General features: G+C 58.1%; 1 protein-coding gene across 12 annotated transcripts; it reads right to left on the minus strand.

The window, feature by feature from the left end:
* Positions 1–381: 381 nt before the first annotated feature.
* EPN1 (epsin 1) lies at positions 382–20345 on the minus strand. 12 transcript variants are annotated; one of them, XM_021673456.2, is made up of 11 exons: positions 20286–20345; positions 16895–17243; positions 9944–10193; positions 6738–6862; positions 6356–6430; positions 5804–5887; positions 3905–4208; positions 3170–3280; positions 2972–3055; positions 1138–1395; positions 382–993 (listed from the first exon to the last, which is right to left on the minus strand). In XM_021673456.2, exons 2-11 carry the CDS (start codon positions 17120–17122, stop codon positions 785–787), a joined length of 1728 nt encoding a protein of 575 aa, XP_021529131.1. In that variant the 5' UTR covers positions 17123–17243; positions 20286–20345; the 3' UTR covers positions 382–784. The 12 variants fall into 12 exon arrangements, with proteins under 12 accessions (XP_021529131.1, XP_021529129.1, XP_021529130.1 ...); XM_021673454.2 differs by having other exon boundaries at positions 2972–3058; XM_021673455.2 differs by having other exon boundaries at positions 2972–3058; positions 16895–17223; positions 20286–20329.
* Positions 20346–20664: the final 319 nt, after the last annotated feature.

Below are 20664 nucleotides of genomic sequence, written 5' to 3' on the forward strand. Positions count from 1 at the left end.
CGTATGTGCCAGCCCTCAGGATGCCGCTTCTCCCTGAACCCCGGTGCACTCTCTGACCTCATCGTGGTTTCCCCGCAGCACAAGCATGTGTCTTAAGCCCCCACACCTGAGACCCTCATGAGCTCTCCAGAGCAGGGCCTCCTGCACCAGGAGTGATTGGCCACTTCTGGCCTCCCAGTGCCTGGACCTGCGGGGCTGCAGCTCCACCAGGCCTTGTGCCCTCCTACCCCCAACCCAGCCACCCCTGGACCCGGGAGGGTCAGGGAAATCAGGGCTCCTGAGACAGAAAGGCTGGTTTCCAGCCACCCCCGAGAGACAGGACCTGAACCCTGGGTCCCTGGACGAAGGGGCTCGGAGGGACACACGAGTCACAGGTGGGAATCTGGGGGAGCCACGCCCATGGGAAGTGCCATTTATTCCCAAAGTCGCCAAAATCATCACCAAGGGTTCACCGAGGGTGTGTGAGGGGAACGAGGAGGCTCAAACACTGACTGGGGGTTGGGAATTTGAGGGAGGAGAACATGTGGGGCCCCAGCCGCCCCTCCCCCTCTAATGCCACGGGAAAGGGTCTTCCTCTGGCCAGCTCCTTCCCCAGGCCTCATGTCCAGTTTCTCTCCCGGGAGGCAGGGTGGGAAAGGGAAGAGGATGTAGTGTGAGTGGGCCCCAGGACGGGGAAGGGCACTGGGGGCGCACACCCCCATTTCACATGCACTCACAACACTGATCTCCCAGAGAGCCAGAATGGGGGCGGCCGGGCAGGGCCAGGTCCCCCTCCTGCCCTGGATTATAGGAGGAAGGGGTTAGTGTTGGGGGCCGGGGGACCCGGGGGCATCATGGGGGGCAGGCCAGGGCCCCCACCGAGGGGAGAGATGTATGTGGGTGGCGCTCCAGCGACAGGAGGCACAGGACTGAGACGGAGCTGGTTCAAGGTGAGCGTCGCGGGGGGCGCGGGCTGGAAGGGGTTGGTGACGGAGGGGCTGGCGGCTGGGCCTCCTGCAGGGAGAGAAAACCAGAGACATGGAGTGGAGTCAGCAGTGCAGCCACCCGTGTCCACCCAGCACGTACGGGCGGGGGCATTAGGTGCCTGCTCTGGTGGGACCCACAGGGAGGGTGCAGGCAGGTAACTGGGCCACTCACCGCCTGGCAGGAAGGGGTTGGAGGCCTTGGCTCCAGGCGGCGTGGGGCCTGGCCGGCTCACCAGCGAGTCCAGGTCGACGAGGGCTGCATTGGGCCCCAGGAATGACTCCGGCGTCTTCCGGGTCGGGGGCGTGGGAGTTGGCGTGGCTGCAGGTGGCGGGCTGCCCACAGCCTCGGCCAGAGATCCCCTGACCCCACTCATGTCAAACGCCCCAGGGCTTTGGGCTGGCACCTCTCCTGCCAGCAGCTCCAGCTCCCCTGGAAGGAGTGGGAGAGAGGCTCAGAGGGGCAGACAGCAGCGAGGCTCCAGCCCAGGAGCAGTACAGGCCTCGTGGGAGGCGCTTCAAAGCGCCCGGTGCCCGGAGGCCTTGGGAAGGAGGAACTGAGGCATCACTTGCCCAGGCCAAAAGCTCGCATGTCAGCCCAGATTCCAAACAAGATGGGTCTGATTGCAGTGAGCAAACTCAAGAGGAATGGCGGACCCAGGTATAACCCTGACGACCACAGGGCAGCCTGCTTCAGGGATGGGCCGTCCAGGGTCTCTAAGCCAGAGTGGGCCTGTCACAGGCACCTCAAGGCTCACAGGAACCTGCCCTCAGACGCTCCCTGACTACACGGACCCCAGTGGGAGCTTCCAAGTGGACAATGCAGACATGTGTTCCAGGCTGGTAAGAAGATGTCTGTTGGCTGGAGGTCCTTTTTTTTTGAGATGTAGTTTTGCTCTTGTTGCCCAGGCTGGAGTGCAGTGGCACGACCTCGGTTCATTGCAACCTCGCCTTCCGGGTTTAACCAATTCTGCCTCAGCCTCCAGAGTAGCTGGGACTACAGGTGCGCACCAGCACGCCCGGCTAATTTTTGTATTTTTAGTAGAGACGGGGTTTCACCATGTTGGTCAGGCTGGTCTTGAACTCCTGACCTTGTGATCCGCCCCCCTCGGCCTCCCAAAATGCTGGGATTACAGGTGTGAGCCACCTCGCCCAGCCTGATTTTTTCTTTTTAAATAGATTTAAGAATTCTATCTAATGTTGAAAAAATGCCCGTTTGGATGGGACAAAAGAGGGCCTAGAAGAAGGGAACCTGCAGGTTGGAAGCTCCTCTACATTCACCCAGTTGAGACGAGGGTGGGCTGCACTCAGTCCCGGCAAGGTGCCCGCCTTCGGTCAGCAGAAGCAGGGTTCTGTACCACAACCTGTGCTTCAATAACAGCTCAATTAAAAAAATAATAAAAGTGATCAAAGCCGACATGACTCATCATGGACAGACAGGGTCGGGGCCATGGCAAAGCACTAGTGGCCCACCGTGACCTCAGACGCTCCTGACGGAGGAAGAGCCACCCGCGGACCCAGCAGATGGGCCATCATGGGTGGTGGGTGCCAGCTGAAAGGCCCAGTGAGCCAGTGCAGCTGACAAAGCACCCGTGAGGATGCACCCTGGCCCCGGCGCCGCCAGCAGGTGAGCGAGGACCTGGGCTGCCTTCCACACCCCTGTCCATGGAGCTTGCTGCACAGGACAAGACAGTCCCTATTCTCTGACACACCTGTAGTTTGCAAGGCACTCGAGTGATGTGGAGGCAGAGAGAGTCAGAGGTCAACATTTGGGTGCGAACCCATGAGAAGCACTCTCCACTTCTCTCTAAGTCTGCAATCTCTCTAAAATAAAGAAGCATATTCTCTTAAAGACAGGTGGATGGTTCTGGCCCCCACTGTCCACCTGAACTTTTCATCCCTAAGTCCAGCCGGCCCTGCCTGGAGCAGGACAGAGCAGCAGGGGACAGTGCTCCCGAAGAGCCAGTGGAGGCTCCCTCTGGCCACTGGGAAGGAGGGCAGAGGCTCACCCGCGCTGCTCCCGGGGGTCGGCAGGGCCGTTCGGAGTCGGTCGAAGTCGGAGAACTCATCAGGCTCCGTGTGGAAGCCCCCAGCTGCTGTGGGGTCAGGATGTTCTGCTCAGCACCCTCTCCAGTCCAGGCACCCACCCCTCCCTTAGGATGCCGGACACTAACTTCTCCCACCCACCCCCACCCCCACTCCAGTACCTGTGGTGCCATTGGTGCTGGGCTTTGCAGGTGACCCTCCCCAGGGGTCCGAGAAGGCCGGGGCCGGTGTCCAGGGATCGGAGGCAGAGGGTCCACTGACCGGGGCCCCACCTGGGTGATGACAGAAGAGCCTGAGGGCTGGCAACCTTGAATGCCTGGGTGGCTGAGGGGACCAGTGCCTCTGTATCTGTGGTTGTTCACAAAAAAGCCTCCCCACTGCCCCCCAGAGGCAAACCCCACCCGGCCTCCTGCACACACACTCAAGTTCCAACTGGGTATCACTGCCAGGCTCTGCCCCTGGAACCCCAGCTGGGGCGAGGGGTATCCCCACGGCCTCTGTGAGACCTGCCCAGCCCTCCTCAGCTCCCATGGCTCCCCTACCCTTCCCGTCCAGCTGGGCATCAGGCCCCTTCTCCACCTGCACCTCCCAGCTCCACCCACTGACCTCCCCAGATGCCTACGCCACACAGGCTCTGCCCTGGCTGTAGCCTCGGCCCCTCGGCTGAGCTGCCCACCGTCCCCACAGCACCCTACCATGTCCTCCAAGGCACAATCTCACACACCTTGTGCTGGGCTGTCTCATCCGACCCCTCTCGGCCCCTCCCCTGCACCCAGGACGCCCCCACCACTGCCCTGGCGCCACTTGGCTGCATCTGTCCCTGTCCAAGGGCACAGCCAAACAAGGACAGATGCACACAGGCTTAGAGGCTACATGCAAGCAGGCCACACACTCACCATCAGAGCTTCCCCATGGATCCGGCATGGGCCCCTCTCCAGCCACAGGGGCTGGGGTCCCACCCCAAGGGTCAACTGAGGGTCCTGCAGGGGCAGCAGGCCTCCAGGGATCCCCAGAGGCTGGCGTGGGGGCTGGACCCCCCCAGGGATCAGCAGCCGGAGGGACAGGGGGGCCACCCCAGGGGTCCGAGGTGGGGGCAGCCGTGGGGATGGCAGCAGCCATGGGTGCTGGGCCCCCCCAGGGGTCTGTGGTCGGGGGAGGAGCAGGGGCTGTGAAGACGTCAGCAAGATCCATGAGGGATGACTGTGGGGGAGAGAGAAAAGAAGGAGCATGAACAAGTGGTGGGAAGCCCAGGACAGGGACCAAGCAGGGCACCAAGCTGGGGAGGTGGCCAGGCCCTGGGTGTCCAGACAGCAACCATCCATTAAGAAGGGATGAGAGGGAAACAGGCCCCAAACACGCCACCTGTGCTCCCTCCTCGCATGTCCTGGGGTCGGACCGCCTCTGCCAACCTCCCTCAACACAGGGCACCCCAACACGGCCTCCACCCCTGCTGAATCCACTCTCCATGCTGCAGCAGGGCAGTCCCTTCACCGCACCTGCTCCCAGGTCCCCTGGCCCTGACTGAGGACAGAGGCTGAGCCCTCCCTCTGCCCACCGTGCCTTCTCTAGCCAGCCCCTGTGCCACGCCTTCCCCTGGGAAGCCCCTGTTAACTGCCACTCAGGCCACTCTGAGCACCTCTCATGATGCCCCCACACGGCCCCGCAGTCATCACGCTGCAGGCCTTCCCGTGCCACACACACACGCAGCAAGGTCCTGTGTTCTGGAGGTGGGCACACGACGGGCCCGGCTAACCAGAGCCCCGGTCTCGGAGAGGCCAGATGCCCCCACATACTCATGCAAACACCTCCAGTCAGCACTGTGAGGCAGAGGCCCCGGGGGGCTGTGAGGGGAAGAGCTGAGTCTGGGGCAGGAGCAGAAGAGATGGGTGAGACCTGGCGCTCCTCCAGCAGGGCAGCCCTGGGGTCACTCTGAGCTGTGGTGGACACTGACAGAGGCCCCTTGACCAAGGCCGACCTAAAGAGGCTTTCCGTCTACCAAGAAAGCCCCACTGTGCCTGATCACTTACGGCCACAAGCTGTCTGCTGCCCCCCATGGAGAGGGGACTCATCCCCACCACTCGAACCTGGGCTGGCCTCAGGACCCGCTGAGACCAACAGCAGCGCAGGCTGGCGAGCCAGCTCCGACCCAGCCCAATAAGCTTGTCCTGTGGGGGGCGGCAGCAGCAGCTGCTGTGCTGTGAGGACACTTGGGACAGACTAGTGACCAGGGAGAGGCCAGGGGAGGGGGTTGGAGGGCAAGGCCCGTGTGGATGTCCCAGGCCCAGCAGCATGAGTGACCTCAGCCCTGACTCAGAACAAAACCAGCCAGTGGATCCCCGTCAGAGAGAAGCACTGAAGCATGACCTGGATGCACAAGGTTGTGGGTTTGCTACTCAGCTGCAGGGCACAGAACGCCACAGAAACACTGTCTGGGAGGGTGGGACCACGCCTCCCTCACTCACCAGCACATGGCCTGGCACCAAGGAGGTGCCTGGGAAAGTGGGACTGATGGCCGAACCTGGTGCCCTCCTCCCGTGGCCGTGTCAGGCTGCTGGCCTATTCTGGGCCTACCTCATCCAGCTGTGACGGCTGGTGGTGGCCCTCACAGTGCTCGGCTCAAAGGGGGATGACCAGCACTGACCACAGGAGGTGGCCACAGGGCAGCCTGGTCAGTCACCAGCCTCACCCCCGCAGGGAGGGAGAAGCAGGCCGGGGCTGGAAACCCTTGTTTCTCAGTCTCTGCTCCAGGCGCGTGAGCGACGGCACAGACGGACACCCTTGGGAGACCCACTCACCTCCTCCTTGCCCCCGGTCTCCCTCTTGCTCTCCTCGATCGCCATCTGCAGCCGCAGGTCGTCCCCGCGCCGGATCCGCTCCTCCTGTGGGGCATGGGCAGCGCCAGGGAGAAGCGAGAACATGAGCCACGCACGGTGCCACCCCAGCCCATCCCGACAAAGGCGGCTGAAGGAGTCGATGGGATGCGGACGATATATGAATGGGGGTGGGACACCTGGGTCAGAGGTCAGGTGGGACACAGGGATTGAGGGGGTGGGGGCTGTGCTGGGGCACCCGGGGAGGACAGGCACCTGCCTAGGTGATGTCTCCTGTGCCGGGAGAGGGAGGGACCCTGGTTACTCGAGGAGCAATGGCGTGGCTGTGCTGGCCGCCACCCAGGCTCTGTCTGACCTGAGGTCCTACATCCTACGGCTGAAGGTTCTGGCGTTTCACCTCGCATGAGCCTGTGGACCTCGGCCCAGCAGGATGGCAGAAGGGAACTCAGGAAGGGGCGACAGGGCTGGTCTGAGGGGAGCCCCTGGCAGAGGCAGGGACAAAGAGGCTGCTCTGACCTTATCGTGCTCTTCTCGGCTCAAACTAAGGGCCAGCTGGAGCTGGGCGTCGTCCTCGGGGCCGCAGGATGGGGGCTGGGGGAGAGAGAGTGTGAGGGGCATGGCAGGAGGGGCCAGAGCCAGAGTCACAGAGGCGGAGGCAGAGCCAGGGTCAGATAGGGCCGAAGAAAGAGAGGGCTTGGGGTCCCTGAACCAGCAAGGGCAGGCAAAGAAGGACACGCAGAGGGACAGAAGGGTGAGGATGAGGCAGGCTGGGGAGGAGGCGAGTGACAGCACGTGGAGCGGTGAAAGTGAGGGCCAGGCCCGCGTCTGGCCAGGAGGAGCCTAAGGTGAGGCACAGAGGCGGGCAGCGGGCAGACAGCGGCGGCTGCACACCCAGTACCTGATCGGCCTCCTCCTTGCTCATGGCCAGGGCCAGCTGGAGCTGCAGCTCCTCCTCCCCGCTGCTCTGCGGCCATGCCTGCTCTGCCTCAGGAGGGGGCCCTGAGCCCACAGCTGCTGACGAGGCTGGAGGATCGGGGAGAAACTTGTGAGACCCAGGCCAGGGAACAAGAGACAGGAAACCCCATGGATAGACAGACCAGGGCTTCTGCTTCCAAACTCCTGCCATCTCCCACCTCCAACCTCTGAAGGCCAAAACCAGGACTGAGAGGCAGGGACCAGATACCAGGTGCTCAGAGGAGAAGGGGCAGAGATGCAGGGTTCCCAAGAAGGGATGCAGGCAGCCCCACCCACGGGAGAGGCCAGGCCTCGGGGAGGACAGGAGCAAAAGTCGGCCTGATAAGCAGGTGGGGGGCGCCGGGGCCCTCTGGGCCCTGCCACCACCCGGACTCTCTGCTGCCTGGGGGCTGTTGCTGGGCCCTGGGGGATGGGAGGAAGGGGTCTTCCAAGCCTGTGTCCGGGACTTGCTGAACGCAGTAGCTCTAGCAGGGAACAACTGGAATTCGCCAGGGAGAACGGCGTTGGTTTGATGGTGGGATCCAAGACCCAGCCGGGGTTGGGGAGTGGGCCAGCAAGGAGCCCTTGGTTCCAGGAGCAGGAAGGGAGAAAGGACACAGGAAGGCAGGGCCGGACCCACCAGGAAGGAGCCGATATCCCCAGCCTCAACCGTGGCATCCTCTCAGTGACCCGTGCCTGCCCTTACACACTGTCCTGACTGCCCTCTCCACCCCCAAGGCCTGTGGACCCTGGCCCCTTCGAAGTCCAAGGGAAAGGCTCCACCCAGGCCCGGGGCCATTGCCCCAGGCTCCAGAGCCCCAGAGTGGGCCCCGCCCCTGCCCTGCCTGCCCCAACGCTGTGGACTTGTCAGCAAGTTCTGCTCCTCCAGCTGCAAGATGCCTTGCACCTGTGTCTGCACTTCCCTCCAAACCCTGCTCAGGCCTCTCCTCAATGAGCAGGCCCTGGCTTCCCCTTGCCTGGAGTCACAGCAGGCAGCTGTCTGGTGGCCCCACCTGCACCGGGAGCAGGGGCCCCAGGCTGGCCCCCAGGGCCAAAGAAAGTCGTGCATGGGTGCCCCAGGGGGCACGTGCGCAACAGAGCAGGGCAAAGAGTGACCATCTGGGGTGACGTGTGAGGTGACAATGAGAGAACCAGCACGGGCTAACGGACTTGGGTGGGTAAGTGGCCATCTGGGGGGGACGGGCAGACAGAAGGGCAGCGTAGGGCACAGGTGACGTCAGCTCACAGGGATGACCACACCCCCGTGGCCCCGCCTCCCCTTCCCTGCCCCAGCGACTCCCTCCTAAACTCTGAGGACTCTCAGAGGTCGATGCTGGGAATCTACACCCCATCGCCGAACCTGAACCTTGCAAATGCCCCTAACCCCCCAGCCCAGTGGTGATTAAATCCAACGCCCCGCAGCCCTGAAGGCCCTGCCTCTCATATCACAGGTAATCTGGCAACCAGCCAGCAACACTCAGGCCTTCCCATCACCGGAGCACCCACCCATGGTGCTGCCCACTGGGGTCTCAGGGCGCACTCCCCAGCTGTCCCCATCCTCCTCCCCAGCCACAGCCTCCCCACAGCTCACTCCAGGACAAGGGCCAGCACACCACAGTGGCAGCCATGGCTGGCCTGAGAAGGTCTAAGAAAACAATGGCTGGAAAAAAAATGAAAAGAATGCACCAAGATGGGCAAAAACTCAGAGCACTACCTTAAAAAATTAAATAACAATTTAAAAGTCTTAAAAAAAGACGCGAAAACTACATGAAATTTGAATTTCAGAGTCCGTGGTGAGTGCTGGAGGGGCGCAGCTGCTTCCCAGCATTTGCCAGAAGGGCCAGGAAGCTGGGACTGGACGGCATGGCCAGCAAAGCAGAGGATGCTGGCTCTGGCCCTGCACAGTCTGATGACCCCCGAGCCAGGATCTCCCACCCACAGGCCTCTGCCCTGAAGTCGCTCCCAGCTCCTGCCAATGTCCCTCCTCAGTCCACCCCAACCTCGATGCCCACCCGCCTGCCTGCCCACCTCCAGTTGACTAGCCCTTCTATGCTGCCCACCCGCCTCAAGTTGACCAGCCCTCTCTGCCGCCCACATTCCCTCCTGGTATCCCCGGCTCTGAGCACTCCCCAGCCAGGCCAGCCTCCTTCCCTCCACTTCGAACTCTCTGCTCTAATGCTGTGTACAGGTTTGTGGGTCCCTACTCTGGAGTCTCGGCCATGCCTGTGTCTCCCCATGGGTGCTGAACAGTGATCCCAAATGAGACCTGTCCAAACAGACAGCCAAGACTTCACCAGACCAGTCCAGTCCCTCGAGCTGGACACCATGGGGGCCACGGGCCCTCCCTGCTGTCTGTGCCAGCCTGGCTGACCCACCTCCACCTCCAGGCCAGCGCTCCGGTGGCCTCACCCCATCTCACACACCTCCGCTGAGGTGCCCCCACTCTTCCTGAAGAGCAGGAAGAGCCTCGCAGACATTCTCCCAGCCTCACTCCAGGCCACAGGCAGCTGGACTAGTCTCTTCCCAGCTGTGAGCCCCCAACCACCATAGACAATACTTCCCAGCACGGTCCGAGCCCACACACCCATCCACAGAAATGGAAATGTTTCGTGGGACAGAGCTTGGCCTGACGATGGAGGATGCACTATTTCCACTGTTTTCTTCAGTGCTGGTCACCACCCACCAGCCTGAGTCCGCCACCTACAGAAGCACTGTCAAGGCTCCTAACACAGGCCCAGATGCCTGGAGCAACGTGCAGGCCCTGCCTCTGGCCTTCCTTCTGTGCCATGCCAGACCACCCTCTGCCTGTCCGATGTCCCCTCATCTCAGCGCAGACAGAAGGACTGCACCCTCGGGGGTCACTGTGCGTGTCCCCTCAGAGCCCGGCCCCCAGCACTGGCTGCTCTCAAGCCCTGTGCCTGTCGGGGAGTGGGATGATAAAGGTTCCCAGTTCCAGGCCTGCCCTGGGGCATGAGGCAGGAAGGGCAGAGAGCTGCAGCAGGGGAGGTGGCCAGGGAAGGAAAGGACCCAAGTGAGAGCAGAGCCAGGGTCCCAGGCAAGGAGAGGGAAAGGGGCCGCCTCAGTCGCTCCTGCCTCCGCAGCCAGAGAGGACAGATCCAAGGCCGCCAGGGGCCTCAGAAGGGGGCTCACCCGTGGCGGTCTGTGCCAGCTTCTCCTTGGTCTTGAGTGCGTGTGCCCGCTCCTCCCGCAGCCGGTCCTCGTCACGCAGCAGGGCCACCAGTTGCTTGGCTTTCTCACGCACGTTCACGCCCTGGTCCTTGCCATCACGGTCCACGTACTGGAAGTCCTTCAGCGTCTGCACAGCATACATGTTCTCCTTGCACTGCTGCGACACGCGCTCTGAGCCGGTCTTGATGAGGTACTCCATCAGCGTCATGGCCTGCAGGTGGGCACAGGGACACCCAGTCAGCACGCAGGACACCACATGGCAGGCCGGAGACTGCGTGAGGCCAGGCCCTGGGGCGGCCGCCTGGGTGCCGGTCCCACAACTGCCTGTCCCCACAGAGCAGCACACAGCCATGCAAAGGAATGGAGCATGGACAGACGCCATGACAGGACCAGCCACAGGAACACTGAGCTCAGCGACAGAAGCCAGCACAGAGGGCCACACTGCATATGAGTCCGCTGACGCGAATCGTCCAAAATGGGCAAATCCAGAGAGACAGGGAGTGGACTACGAGTTACCAGGGGTGGAGGGAGGGCGAGAGAGGGACCATCTGAAGGCTGTGGGTTTTCCTTCTGGAGCTAGACAGAGGCACTGCACAACCTTGTGAATGGGCCAAACGCCACGGAACTGTTCAGTACAAAGCGGGAGCTGCACCGTGTAGGAGCTCCATCTCAATCAAAAGAAGAGGAAATGGCCACTGCAGTCACCCCGGCCACAGTGGCATCGCTCGGTGTCCCGGAGCCCTGTCTATTTCTTTAAAACTAAAATCTAAAGTAACATGGCCAAGAAAACCACATCTGCTGAATCACAATGCGGGGGCGGGGGGGGTCTTAGCATTCAACTTGAAGTATGTCACCGTTTCTGACTAAAACCTCACAGGGGCATTCAACAGCCTGGAACAGGAGCTGACCCACTCTGCAAGAAGGGAGGAGGAGATCCACACAAGGGCCTGTGTGGGCTTGGGCTCTCTCAGGAGGGGCACCCAAGTTTGACAGCACCGGGAGCAAGAGGACAGGCAGAGGGACAGAACCATTCAATCTGCACCCTTTGGCATGTCTGCATTTTATACCATGAGAACAAACTCCCCTTTCAACAAGCTGCAATTAATTTGTTGGGGGTGGGGGGGGACCAAGGTCTCTGTGGCTCTCCCAACTCAGGTTCAAGTCCTGGGCTTGGGGGGGGTCACGGCCCCTTTAAGGCTCTGCAGGGGGTGTCTTAGTCACTGACGGAAAAAAAAGGCACGCCTTTGATTTTACAGGTGATCCCACGGTCTTCACAGAGCCACAGCAACCCCCTAGGGCTCCCAGAGCTAGAGTACTGCCAAAAAAAAAAAAAAAAAGGAAGGAGTCAGCTCTCACAGTAAGCTCTGTCTGAACCAAGGAGAAATGTGCCAGGAAAAACGCCAGGGCCATCCATATCTCCTCACCCTCCGAGGCAGCTGGACCTAGCTCTGGCAAGGCCTTTGGAAGGTGTGTTAACAGTATTTACAGTGTAATCAGAGATTAGTGTTTAACCGGCCCTCAAGGTATTTACAGGAGAGGAGAAAGGAAGCAAGAAAAGCCATTTCTCTGCCTTAGCACACCCTAAGCCTAAAGGCAGTCTCAGCTCCAGAACTCCTGTGGCTCTTGTGTTCTGGAATTCGGAATTTTCATGAGTTCAGACCAGGAAAACAACACATATACAACACAGAAGAGAACTCTGCAGGCAGGGAGTCGTGCCCACACTTTGTGCCAAGTGAATCACGAAAAACTTTTTGTTTTCAGAGCTCTCTGGACTTTGGAATTGCAGCTAAAAAGATTGTGAAGTGGGAAATGAGCGAATACTCAGTGAAATGCATATATAAACCACAGTAAACTTATACAGTGGGACTACCACATACACCAAAATAAAAAATAAACATGGCAGGGCGCAGTGGCTCACGCCTGTCATCCCAGCACTATGGGAGGCTGAGGCCGGTAGATCACCTGTGGTCAGGGGTTCGAGACCAGCCTGCCCAACATGGCAAAACCCTGTCTCCACTAAAAATACAAAACAATTAGCCAGGTGTGGTGGTGCATGCCTGTAATCCCAGCTACACAGGAAGTTGAGGCAAGAGGATCCCTTGGATCAGAGAGGTAGAGGTTACAGTGAGCCAAGATCACGCCACCGCACTCCAGCCTGGGAGACAGAGTGAGACTCCATTTAAAAATAAATAAATACAACAAAATAAATAAATAAGGTTGGGCCAGTGGCTCAAGTCTGTAATCCTAGTGCTTTGGGAGGCTGAGGTGGGCAGACTGCTTGAGATCAGGAGTTCAAGAACAGCCTGGGTGACATGGCAAAACCCTATCTCTAAATAAATTAATTAAATAACAAGAAATTCGCTGGGCATGGTGGTACGTGCCTGTGGTCCCAGCTACTCCTCAACCACATCTGGAGCCCAGAAGGTCAAGGCTCAGTGACTATGCCTGTACTGCTGGATTCCAGTCTGGAATACAGAGAAAGACCTCCTCTCTAAAACAGTGAAAAAAAAAATTTTTTTAAATAAGTCATTATTTCTCCTTTGCTTTTCCAAAAACAAGCAAAAAGCAGTGGGCGACTGCATAAAGCAAGAGTCTTTTCTTTTTCTGAGACGGAGTCTCTGACACCAGGCTTGAACCGGGAGTGCGCAGTCTTGGCTCACCGCAACCTCCACCTCCTGATTCAAGTAATTCTTCCACCTCAGCCTCCCGAGTACTGGGACTACAAGCACACACCACCACGCCTGGCTAATTTTTTGTATTTTTAGTAGAGATGGGGTTTCACCACATTGGCCAGGATGGTCTCGATCTCCTGATCCACCCGCCTTGGCCTTCCAAAGTGCTGGGATTACAGGCGTGAGCCACGGCACCCAGCTTTTTTTTTTTTTAGACGTAGTTTTACACTGTGAATTGGAGTGCAATGGCATGATCTCGGCTCACTGCAACTTCTGCCTCCCGGGTTCAAATGATTTTCTTGCCTCAGCCTCCCGAGTAGCTAGAATTACAGGCGCCCACCACCATGCCTGGCTAATTTTTTGTAGTTTCAGTAAAGAGAGGGTTTTACCATGTTGGCCAGGCTGGTCTCAAACTCCTGACACCTCATGATCCACCCACCTCAGCCCCTCAAAGTGCTGGGATTACAGGCATGAGCCACTGCGCCCAGCCAGCAACAGTCTTTTTTAATGTTTAAGGTAGCTTTGTCAAGGACATCCTGCAATGCAAAAATAAAGTTTAAAACAGGGATCAACAAACATTTCTGTAAGGAGCCAGATGATAAACAATGCAGTTTTTCAGGCTATATACTCTCTGTCTCAACTACTCCACAGCCACAGATTAATGGGCCTGGCTGCGTTCCAGTAAAACTTTATTTACAAAAACAGGCCATGAGTGGGATGTGACCAGTGGGCTGTACTTTGCTGACCCCTGCTTTAAAATAAAGACTGAGACCGTGCATTCCTCAGAGAACTCAGGTGACAGCACAGGGTCCAGAGGGGGGTCTCTGAGGCTCCTCCCGGCTCTGCCACAACCTGGGTGGCAGGGCTGAGCATCTTTGTGTCTCAGTTTCCTCACCTGGAAAACAGAGGAGGAAGAAAGGTACCTCCTTCACCAGGTAACGGAGGATTTGATGAGAACCTACGTGTGCTACACATACAGGCATCAAATAAACCCCGGACCTTACTCACCAAGACTCACCCCCAAGGCCATGCGGGGAGGCCGTGCAGAGCCTCCACAGCTCAACCTCCCTCTCCACGGGGACAGTAAGACCCCCAAAGTGCCAGCCAGCAGGGTCGCAGGGTGGGACAGCCTGGGGTCTGCAGAGATGGGCCCAAGCCCCAGCTCCACTCTCCCTGGGCCTCGGTTTCCCCATCCATCAAAGTGCAAAGATTGCTCTCGCACGACCCACCACCTGGGGCTGAATTGACAAAATAAGACCATGGTGGCGAAGGGATGGTGGGGAACAACAGGACCCACTCTCATGCCAGAACAGGCCAGCACACTGGGCTTTGGAAAGGGCTAGAGGGGATGGCAGCTTCACAGTGGCTCAGGCCCCCTGGGCCAGTCCCTCATGCTTCCAGAAGAGGACTGCAGGATAGAAGTGCTCAGCCAGGAAGGTGGGCACTGGCTGGACGTGGCCCCAGGGAGCCCCTCCTGGAGCCCTGCCCTGTGCCTATGCTCAGCTATCAGCACCTGTCGCAGCACAGACAACACTGACACATGCTGGCCCTACAGGGCTGCTCTCAGGACAGCATCCAGCGGGCAACACACATGGAGGGTTTTTACAGACAACATCAACCCTGCCCTGGGGCACTGAGGCTGAACCCTGCCCTCAGTGTGAGGAATCAGTGGTTCAGGGTGGAGCGGGAACCCCATGTCCTCAGCCACATGGGCTGGGGACCCCAAGCATTCCAAGAAAAAGGCCAGTGCCATAGACTCTGCTGTGGGGAGCATAGAAAGGAGAGTCCCAAGAATCAAGAGAGACTTTGAAGATGGAGAACAGAGCAGAAACAGCCAGGCCTGCAGAGGGCCCAGGAGGGGCTGCAAAAACCACAGGGGAGGTTTTGGGGGTGACAGAAACCTTCTATACCTTGACTGTGATGACAGTTACAAAATATGTGCATCTGTCAGAATCCAGAGAACTCTATCTTCTGAAAGGCTGGGTTTTACTGCATGCAAATTACACCTCAGTAAATCTACCTTTAAAAAGTTATTAGGAAAAACCAGGGTGGAAAGGCTGGCTCAGACCTGTGACTGGCTGACTGCTTCCTCCAGGAAGCCTGCCCTGACCACTCGAGGCCTGCAGGGCCTTGTGCTGTGTTGCCTCCTCCACGGCACCCACCAGCCTAACCACTCGACTCCCACCTACCCGGGAGCGCTTGAAGGCTGGGGTCAAGTCTGATCAGGGCTGGGTCCCTAGCACTGCCCAGCAAGAGGGTGGCCCACAGGAGGCCTCAGGACAAACAGTGCAGCATGAACAAAAGAATCCATCTGTTTCTCAGTGGGGACTCTCCCTCCTCCTTTAGGGAGCAGCCTAGGCCCCACCTGGCACTGGAGGTCACATTCCCCTCTCCTGCACAGCCCGGCTGCCGGCAGTGCATGTTCCGCAGCACTCTCAGGCCTTGGCACCTGCCGGCCCTACCCAGAGGCCACACTCAGTCTCTGCCCCCACAGCATCACCTCTGTCACTGGCAGGCAGGATCTGCGCCTGGGGCCCCTCTGCACACCCACCCCTCCAGCCCCACCTGCCCCTCTAGCCCCATCCTTCCTCCTTGCCTCCACAGAGGTTCGCCTGCACCCCTAGCCTTTTCCAAGATTCTCAACACCACAAACGCCACCCAACCCTTCACAATGAATTACCCGTAACTGATTCAACATATGAGTTGACCTGATCTTGGTGTGTCGGGATGGGCATGAAAACGAGTCACAGGAAACCAGCCTCCACTGCTCCAGTGTGTAAGTGGAGCAACGCTCCGGGCCTCAGCCTCCTGGTCTGTGAGCGGAGGGAACCACCCCCACCTAGGCAGGAAGTCTCAAAAAATCAGCGAGGACGGGGACCTCAGCTGCCCTGTTGGTCTTGTGCACCCTCCGCAGAGGCTTGCCAATGGAACAGCAGCGGCAGGACTGTGACACTCACCAGCCCCCGCCTCGAGTCACACGTGAAGGGACTCCACAGACCCTCACACGAGGAAGATCCAGGGACCGGCCTGAGCTCCCACCACCGGGAGTGTAACCCGGCCCAGCCCGAGTCCTTGACCACTTTGCCATAACGTAAGAACACAATAACCACAGATAGGGATGCAAAGGCCCCTGGCCCCCAAGAGCGGCAAAAGGAAATCCACTCGCTGAGTCCTGCTCACAGGCACAACCCCTTTGGCCCAAAACCTGCGATCTGTGTGTCTGGTCAGTGGATCAGGGCCAGCAACTACGCTGCATCTGTGGAGGGCACTTTAGCCACGTTTACTGAAATTACACATGCATGAGCCTCTTGACTTGACAACTCCAGTTCTAGAAAACAGCAAATACATGAGGATATTCATGGCAGTCTTGTTCTTAAAAGCAAAACACTCCAAAACCCTTTTTAAAAGAATCCATCACCAAGGCACTTGTTAAACAAGTTACGACCAATCCATAGAGTTGAATGTTCTGCAGCTGTAAAGGAAAAAAAAAGGGGCAAATCTTTTACATCCTGAGAGGAAATGTGTAAGATAAAGTCTCGTCTTCCTTCCTTAAACTGGGGTCTAATTTACATATGGCAAGCCTCACTCATTTTAACATCAGCCTGAGTTCTGACAAACGCAGAGAACACGAAGCCACCACTGCCCTCAAGGCACAGAACAGTCCCATTGACCCCAAAATGTCCTTGTGCTGCCCTGTGTAGCTGACCCCTCCCCTCCAATCCCCGCGAGCACCAGCCTGTTATCTGCGTTCTGTCCCCACAGTCCTGTCTCTCCCACAGTCAGATCGATGCCAGCAAACAGCATGCAGGCTTCTGAGTCTGACAAGGAGTGTGAGATCACCACGCTGTTTCGGCGTTCATCCCCAGCCTGGCATTACCTGTGCCACGGAGCACACACCTGCCTGAGGGGCATTCAGACGGGGCCCAGAGTGGAACCTCAGCTGCTGTGAGGAAAGGCACTGGGTGTCTGGGCACACAGGAGAGATGGGCACCGAGGGCCCTCTCAGGCCTCCTGAGCACACGAATCTCAGGAATGCACCACTCACTCACAGACAGATTTCAATCGCCAGGCTCCAAACTTCTTGGCCTTACATTCGTTGCCCTCATTAAACAAAAGGAGAGACTTCACTCTTCTCCAGCTTCTCTTGAGAACCAGGAAGCCGTCCCAGGCAGGGCACACACAGGCTCCCGTCCCCCGCCTGAGCCCCGCACCTGCCCAGGGAGGAGGGCAGGGCACTGACCTTGTAGACGTGCCGCCAGTTCTTGCCGTGGTCGTTGAGCCGCTTCCAGATCATGCTCATGATCTCCGAGAAGGCGACGACGTTGTAGGTGAGGTCGGCAATCTCCGACATGAGGGAGCTGGATGGGCCCCAGGGGTCATTGCTCGTGGCCTCTCGAACCTTGATCTCCGCCTCTGAGTAGTTGTGGACGATGTTCTTCATCTGGCGCCTCAAGGACGACGTCGACATGGTGCCCAGCTGCAGCAGCAAGGGGCACAGGGCCCCTGATGCGTGGAGAGATGGGGCGACTCCGGATGAAGGCAGTGGCACGCGCTGGCAGGTCACAGCATCTGAGAGGGGAAGAGGACCTCTGGAAACACAAACGGGACATGGGCTGCCCAGAGTTCTCAGGGTCAAAGATGAGTTCCTAACTGTGGCCCACAAGGCTCTGTCCCTTGTTAACCTCTAGGCCTGAAAGTAACCCCATCCATGTTTCAGTTCCTCAAATAGGCTGCCTCCTTCCTGCCGGGGCCCCTGCTCAGTGAGGCAGAGTATGCAGTGGCAGATCGAAGGCCCACGCCCTGACCCGGCCACTTCCTGGCCAGGCCACCCTGGGCGGGCTGCCATCTTCTGCACCTCAGCCTTCTCGTCTGTCAAATGGGACTCCATTCGGCCATCTCAGCCACTGACGCTCTGTAAACACTGACTGCGTGTCCCGAGGGACTCCGTCCTGCCCATGTGCTCTTTCTCCTTCCTCACCCACGGATGGACACTCACCACAAGGGCTCTGCTTACACTTCTCGTCTACACCCAAACACCACGGTTGCCTTTCCCTGGAACCTCATCGGTAAACTCAGTCTCCCTCACGATTTTATATTGTCTGATTCTATACTAAGGTCAACCCACAGGCCCCAGCGGGCAGAGAACGTCTGTCTGGACGTGGCTTTTCCCAGCAAAGAAGCTTGCCCAGAAAAACCATTCAGTAAACCATGCAAGGAGGAAGTGGGTGGGGGGGGGCAGGTGAGACCACTGGGACAAGGGGGGAGGGGACAGGAATACACAGCAGAAACAACAACAGTACAGGAAAGAACGCTGATGGAAGGGATTAAAGACAGGAGCAGGGAGCCAACCAGGGCATCAGGAACTACAGAAGCCAGAGGACCAGATGTTCAAGGATAGGTGAAGCCCAAGGCCCAGGAGAGATAAGGAACCTAAGAGCCCCACTGCCTGGGTCCCAGCTGAGAGCCAGGCGCTCACTCAGCACAAGAGGGACATTCCCTCTTTCAACAGTGCATGTAGAGACTGGGCTCCTGGAGATTAAATAATTCAGCCAAGGTCACATACCAGGAATGGCAGGGCAGACTCAACCCGAGGCCCACCTGAACTCCAAAACTTGTACTTTTAAATTAACCTAAATTACATGAACCCAACCCAAAACTGGTGATAAGAAGCAGAAGGCGAGTCAAGCAAATGATGATTACACCAGCGGACACTTGTGCGGCTCTTAGCCCAGGCCAGGCACTGCTGTAAGCGCTTTATATGTATTAACTCAGTTAATCCTTGAAACAACCCCATGATTCACAGCCATCTCGCAGGGTGGAAACTGAGACACAGAGAGGTTCAGCCTCTTGCCCAGAGACACACACCTCACTCCTGGAGCAGCCTGGTTCCAGAGCCAGCTCTGATCACCAGTCTATGCAGCTCCAACGAGCCACAGAGGGAGGCTTCCAAAGCCTTACCATGATGTAAGCCCAGGGGAGATAGGGATGACTGAGAGAGGCTGGCCTCTGCTTCCAACTCAAGCCACAGGGCCAAGGACCTGAAGACAGATGTGCTGGAGTCCCAAAGCAGCCCCAGCCTGACACATTATGATGAAGCAATCATGTAAGAAATATAGAGAAAGAGACTGACGAGAAATGAATTTAACAAATACAGAGAAGAAGAATGACAAGAAACAGACACAGAGAAACCCAGGCAGAGAGAGCTACCCAGAGAGACAGTGAGAAAGACACAAACAGCAGCAGATACGAGAACATAGGAAAACAGGGAGGCAGGAGGCCAAGGAGGATAGAGGCCCAGAAACAACATGAGACCCGGCACTGAGAAAAGAGAGACAAGAAAAATGGCATATAACGGAAAAGAACGTAAGTTTGGGTTCAAAGCCTAGCCACAGCAGCTACCTGCAGCACGAACCTCCTTGAGATGCAGTTTGCTCCACTCTGAAATGAAAGAATGCCTACCTGGCAGGCCTGTTGATTAAATAAGATGGGTACATACAGTGCTTGGCCCTGTGCCCCACAGATAGTAGGCGCTCAGTAACACTGGCTGCTATTATTATCAGAGAAAAAACAGAGAACAGTTCCAAAAGGGTGGCGGTAGAAAATACACTATCTTAACACTGTGTAGTGTGCAGGAGAAAAAATATACATTAGTACATCAAAGCTAAGAGTTCTTAGATACTGCTTAGAATGTATTTCAAATTAAATTGATTCAAAGAGAATAGATAAAAAAGCATACAAAGAATATGGCAAAATTCTCCAAGAAATAATCCAATAACCGACCGACATCTAACACTTACTGTGTAAAAATCTCTAAGCACTGTAATAATAAAAACCAGAGCTCCCAGTAATCACACACTTCCTGTGTATCAGATACGGTCCGGCACTTTACAAGCATCACCTCAATTTACAAGCACAAGGACCCTATGGTGTAGGAACTATGAATGCCCCATTTTAAAGACAAGGAAACTGAGGTTTGGAGATAGAGAATATCACACGGCAAATATCACACAGCTTAGCAGGCAGCCCGGACCTCTGAATCCAAGCCTGGGACTCTTCACCACCACATCAGAGACTCAGAAAACTGGAGAAAAGGGGCAGATTCTTCTAGACCAAGCAACAGACTCCTGGAAAGAAACTTCAGGATTGGAGGTGACAGATATGGGGGCAAAATCAGATGCGAAGACGGGGCAGAGGTAAGCTCTGCACCACAGGCAGAAGAGTCCACAGGGAAGGGCTAGAGACACGCAGGGAAGTGAAGACTCAGAAACTCAGAGACACGAACAAAATCCTGACAGACACAGACACGACAGAGGAGAAAGAGACTCGGGACAGGCACACTGCTACGTCCAAACCCTCTTCTAAGACCACTGGAACAGGCAGAGGCCCACGGGAAACAGACGCTGACAGACACGAGAGGGAGGGAGACACCGGGGAGGGGGAGAGAGACAGACACAGACAGCGACAGCGACACCGACACGGGGGCAGTCAAGGCCGACCCAACAACAGAGACACAAAGGCCGCCAGAGACACCCAGAACCCGAGGCCCGGCCCGAGCCCGCGCGCGCCGCGGCCCAGGCCCGAACACCTGGGGCAAGCGGGCCGGCGTTCCCCGCGCTCCGCCCCGCGCTCACCTCGGCCCCCTCACGCCGGGCTCCGGGGGGTCATGGCGGTCAGCCCCCGGCCCCGCTCGGCCTCCGTGTCGCGGGGCGTGCGCCCGGCCGCGGGCGGCGGACCAGGAGGCGCCACGGGCGCACGCACGAACGCACAGAGGGCCGCACGACGAGGGCCCCGCCGCCCCGCCGCCCAGAAGGGGCGCGGAGAGCCGGGCGGGGGAGGGGAGCCGCCGGAGAGATGGGAAGCTACCGAAGGCGACGGACCGGAAGCGGAAATTGCCGCGCTCCCCGCCCTCCGGTGCCGCACCCGGCCCAGGCGGGAGTTGCTTCCGCAGCCCAGCTAACCAGGGAGGCATCACTTCCGGCGCGCAGGTCCTAGTTACGAGGTGACCTTTAC

The sequence above is a fragment of the Aotus nancymaae genome, unplaced genomic scaffold (genome assembly GCF_030222135.1).
Source record: "Aotus nancymaae isolate 86718 unplaced genomic scaffold, 86718_ANA_hifiasm-v0.15.2.pri h1tg000028l, whole genome shotgun sequence".
In the NCBI taxonomy this organism is placed as follows: Eukaryota; Metazoa; Chordata; class Mammalia; order Primates; family Aotidae; genus Aotus; species Aotus nancymaae.

Excerpts from the sequence above, each read along its gene's own strand:
- EPN1 (XM_021673454.2), bottom strand. The coding sequence starts at position 17,122 with ATGTCGACGTCGTCCTTGAGGCGCCAGATGAAGAACATCGTCCACAAC. Across the intron at positions 10,194-16,894 it reads ACTGGCGGCACGTCTACAAG|GCCATGACGCTGATGGAGTA; the intron begins GTCAGTGCCCTG and ends GCCCACCTGCAG. Across the intron at positions 1,396-2,971 it reads GACCCCCGGGAGCAGCGCGG|GGGAGCTGGAGCTGCTGGCA; the intron begins GTGAGCCTCTGC and ends CACTCCTTCCAG.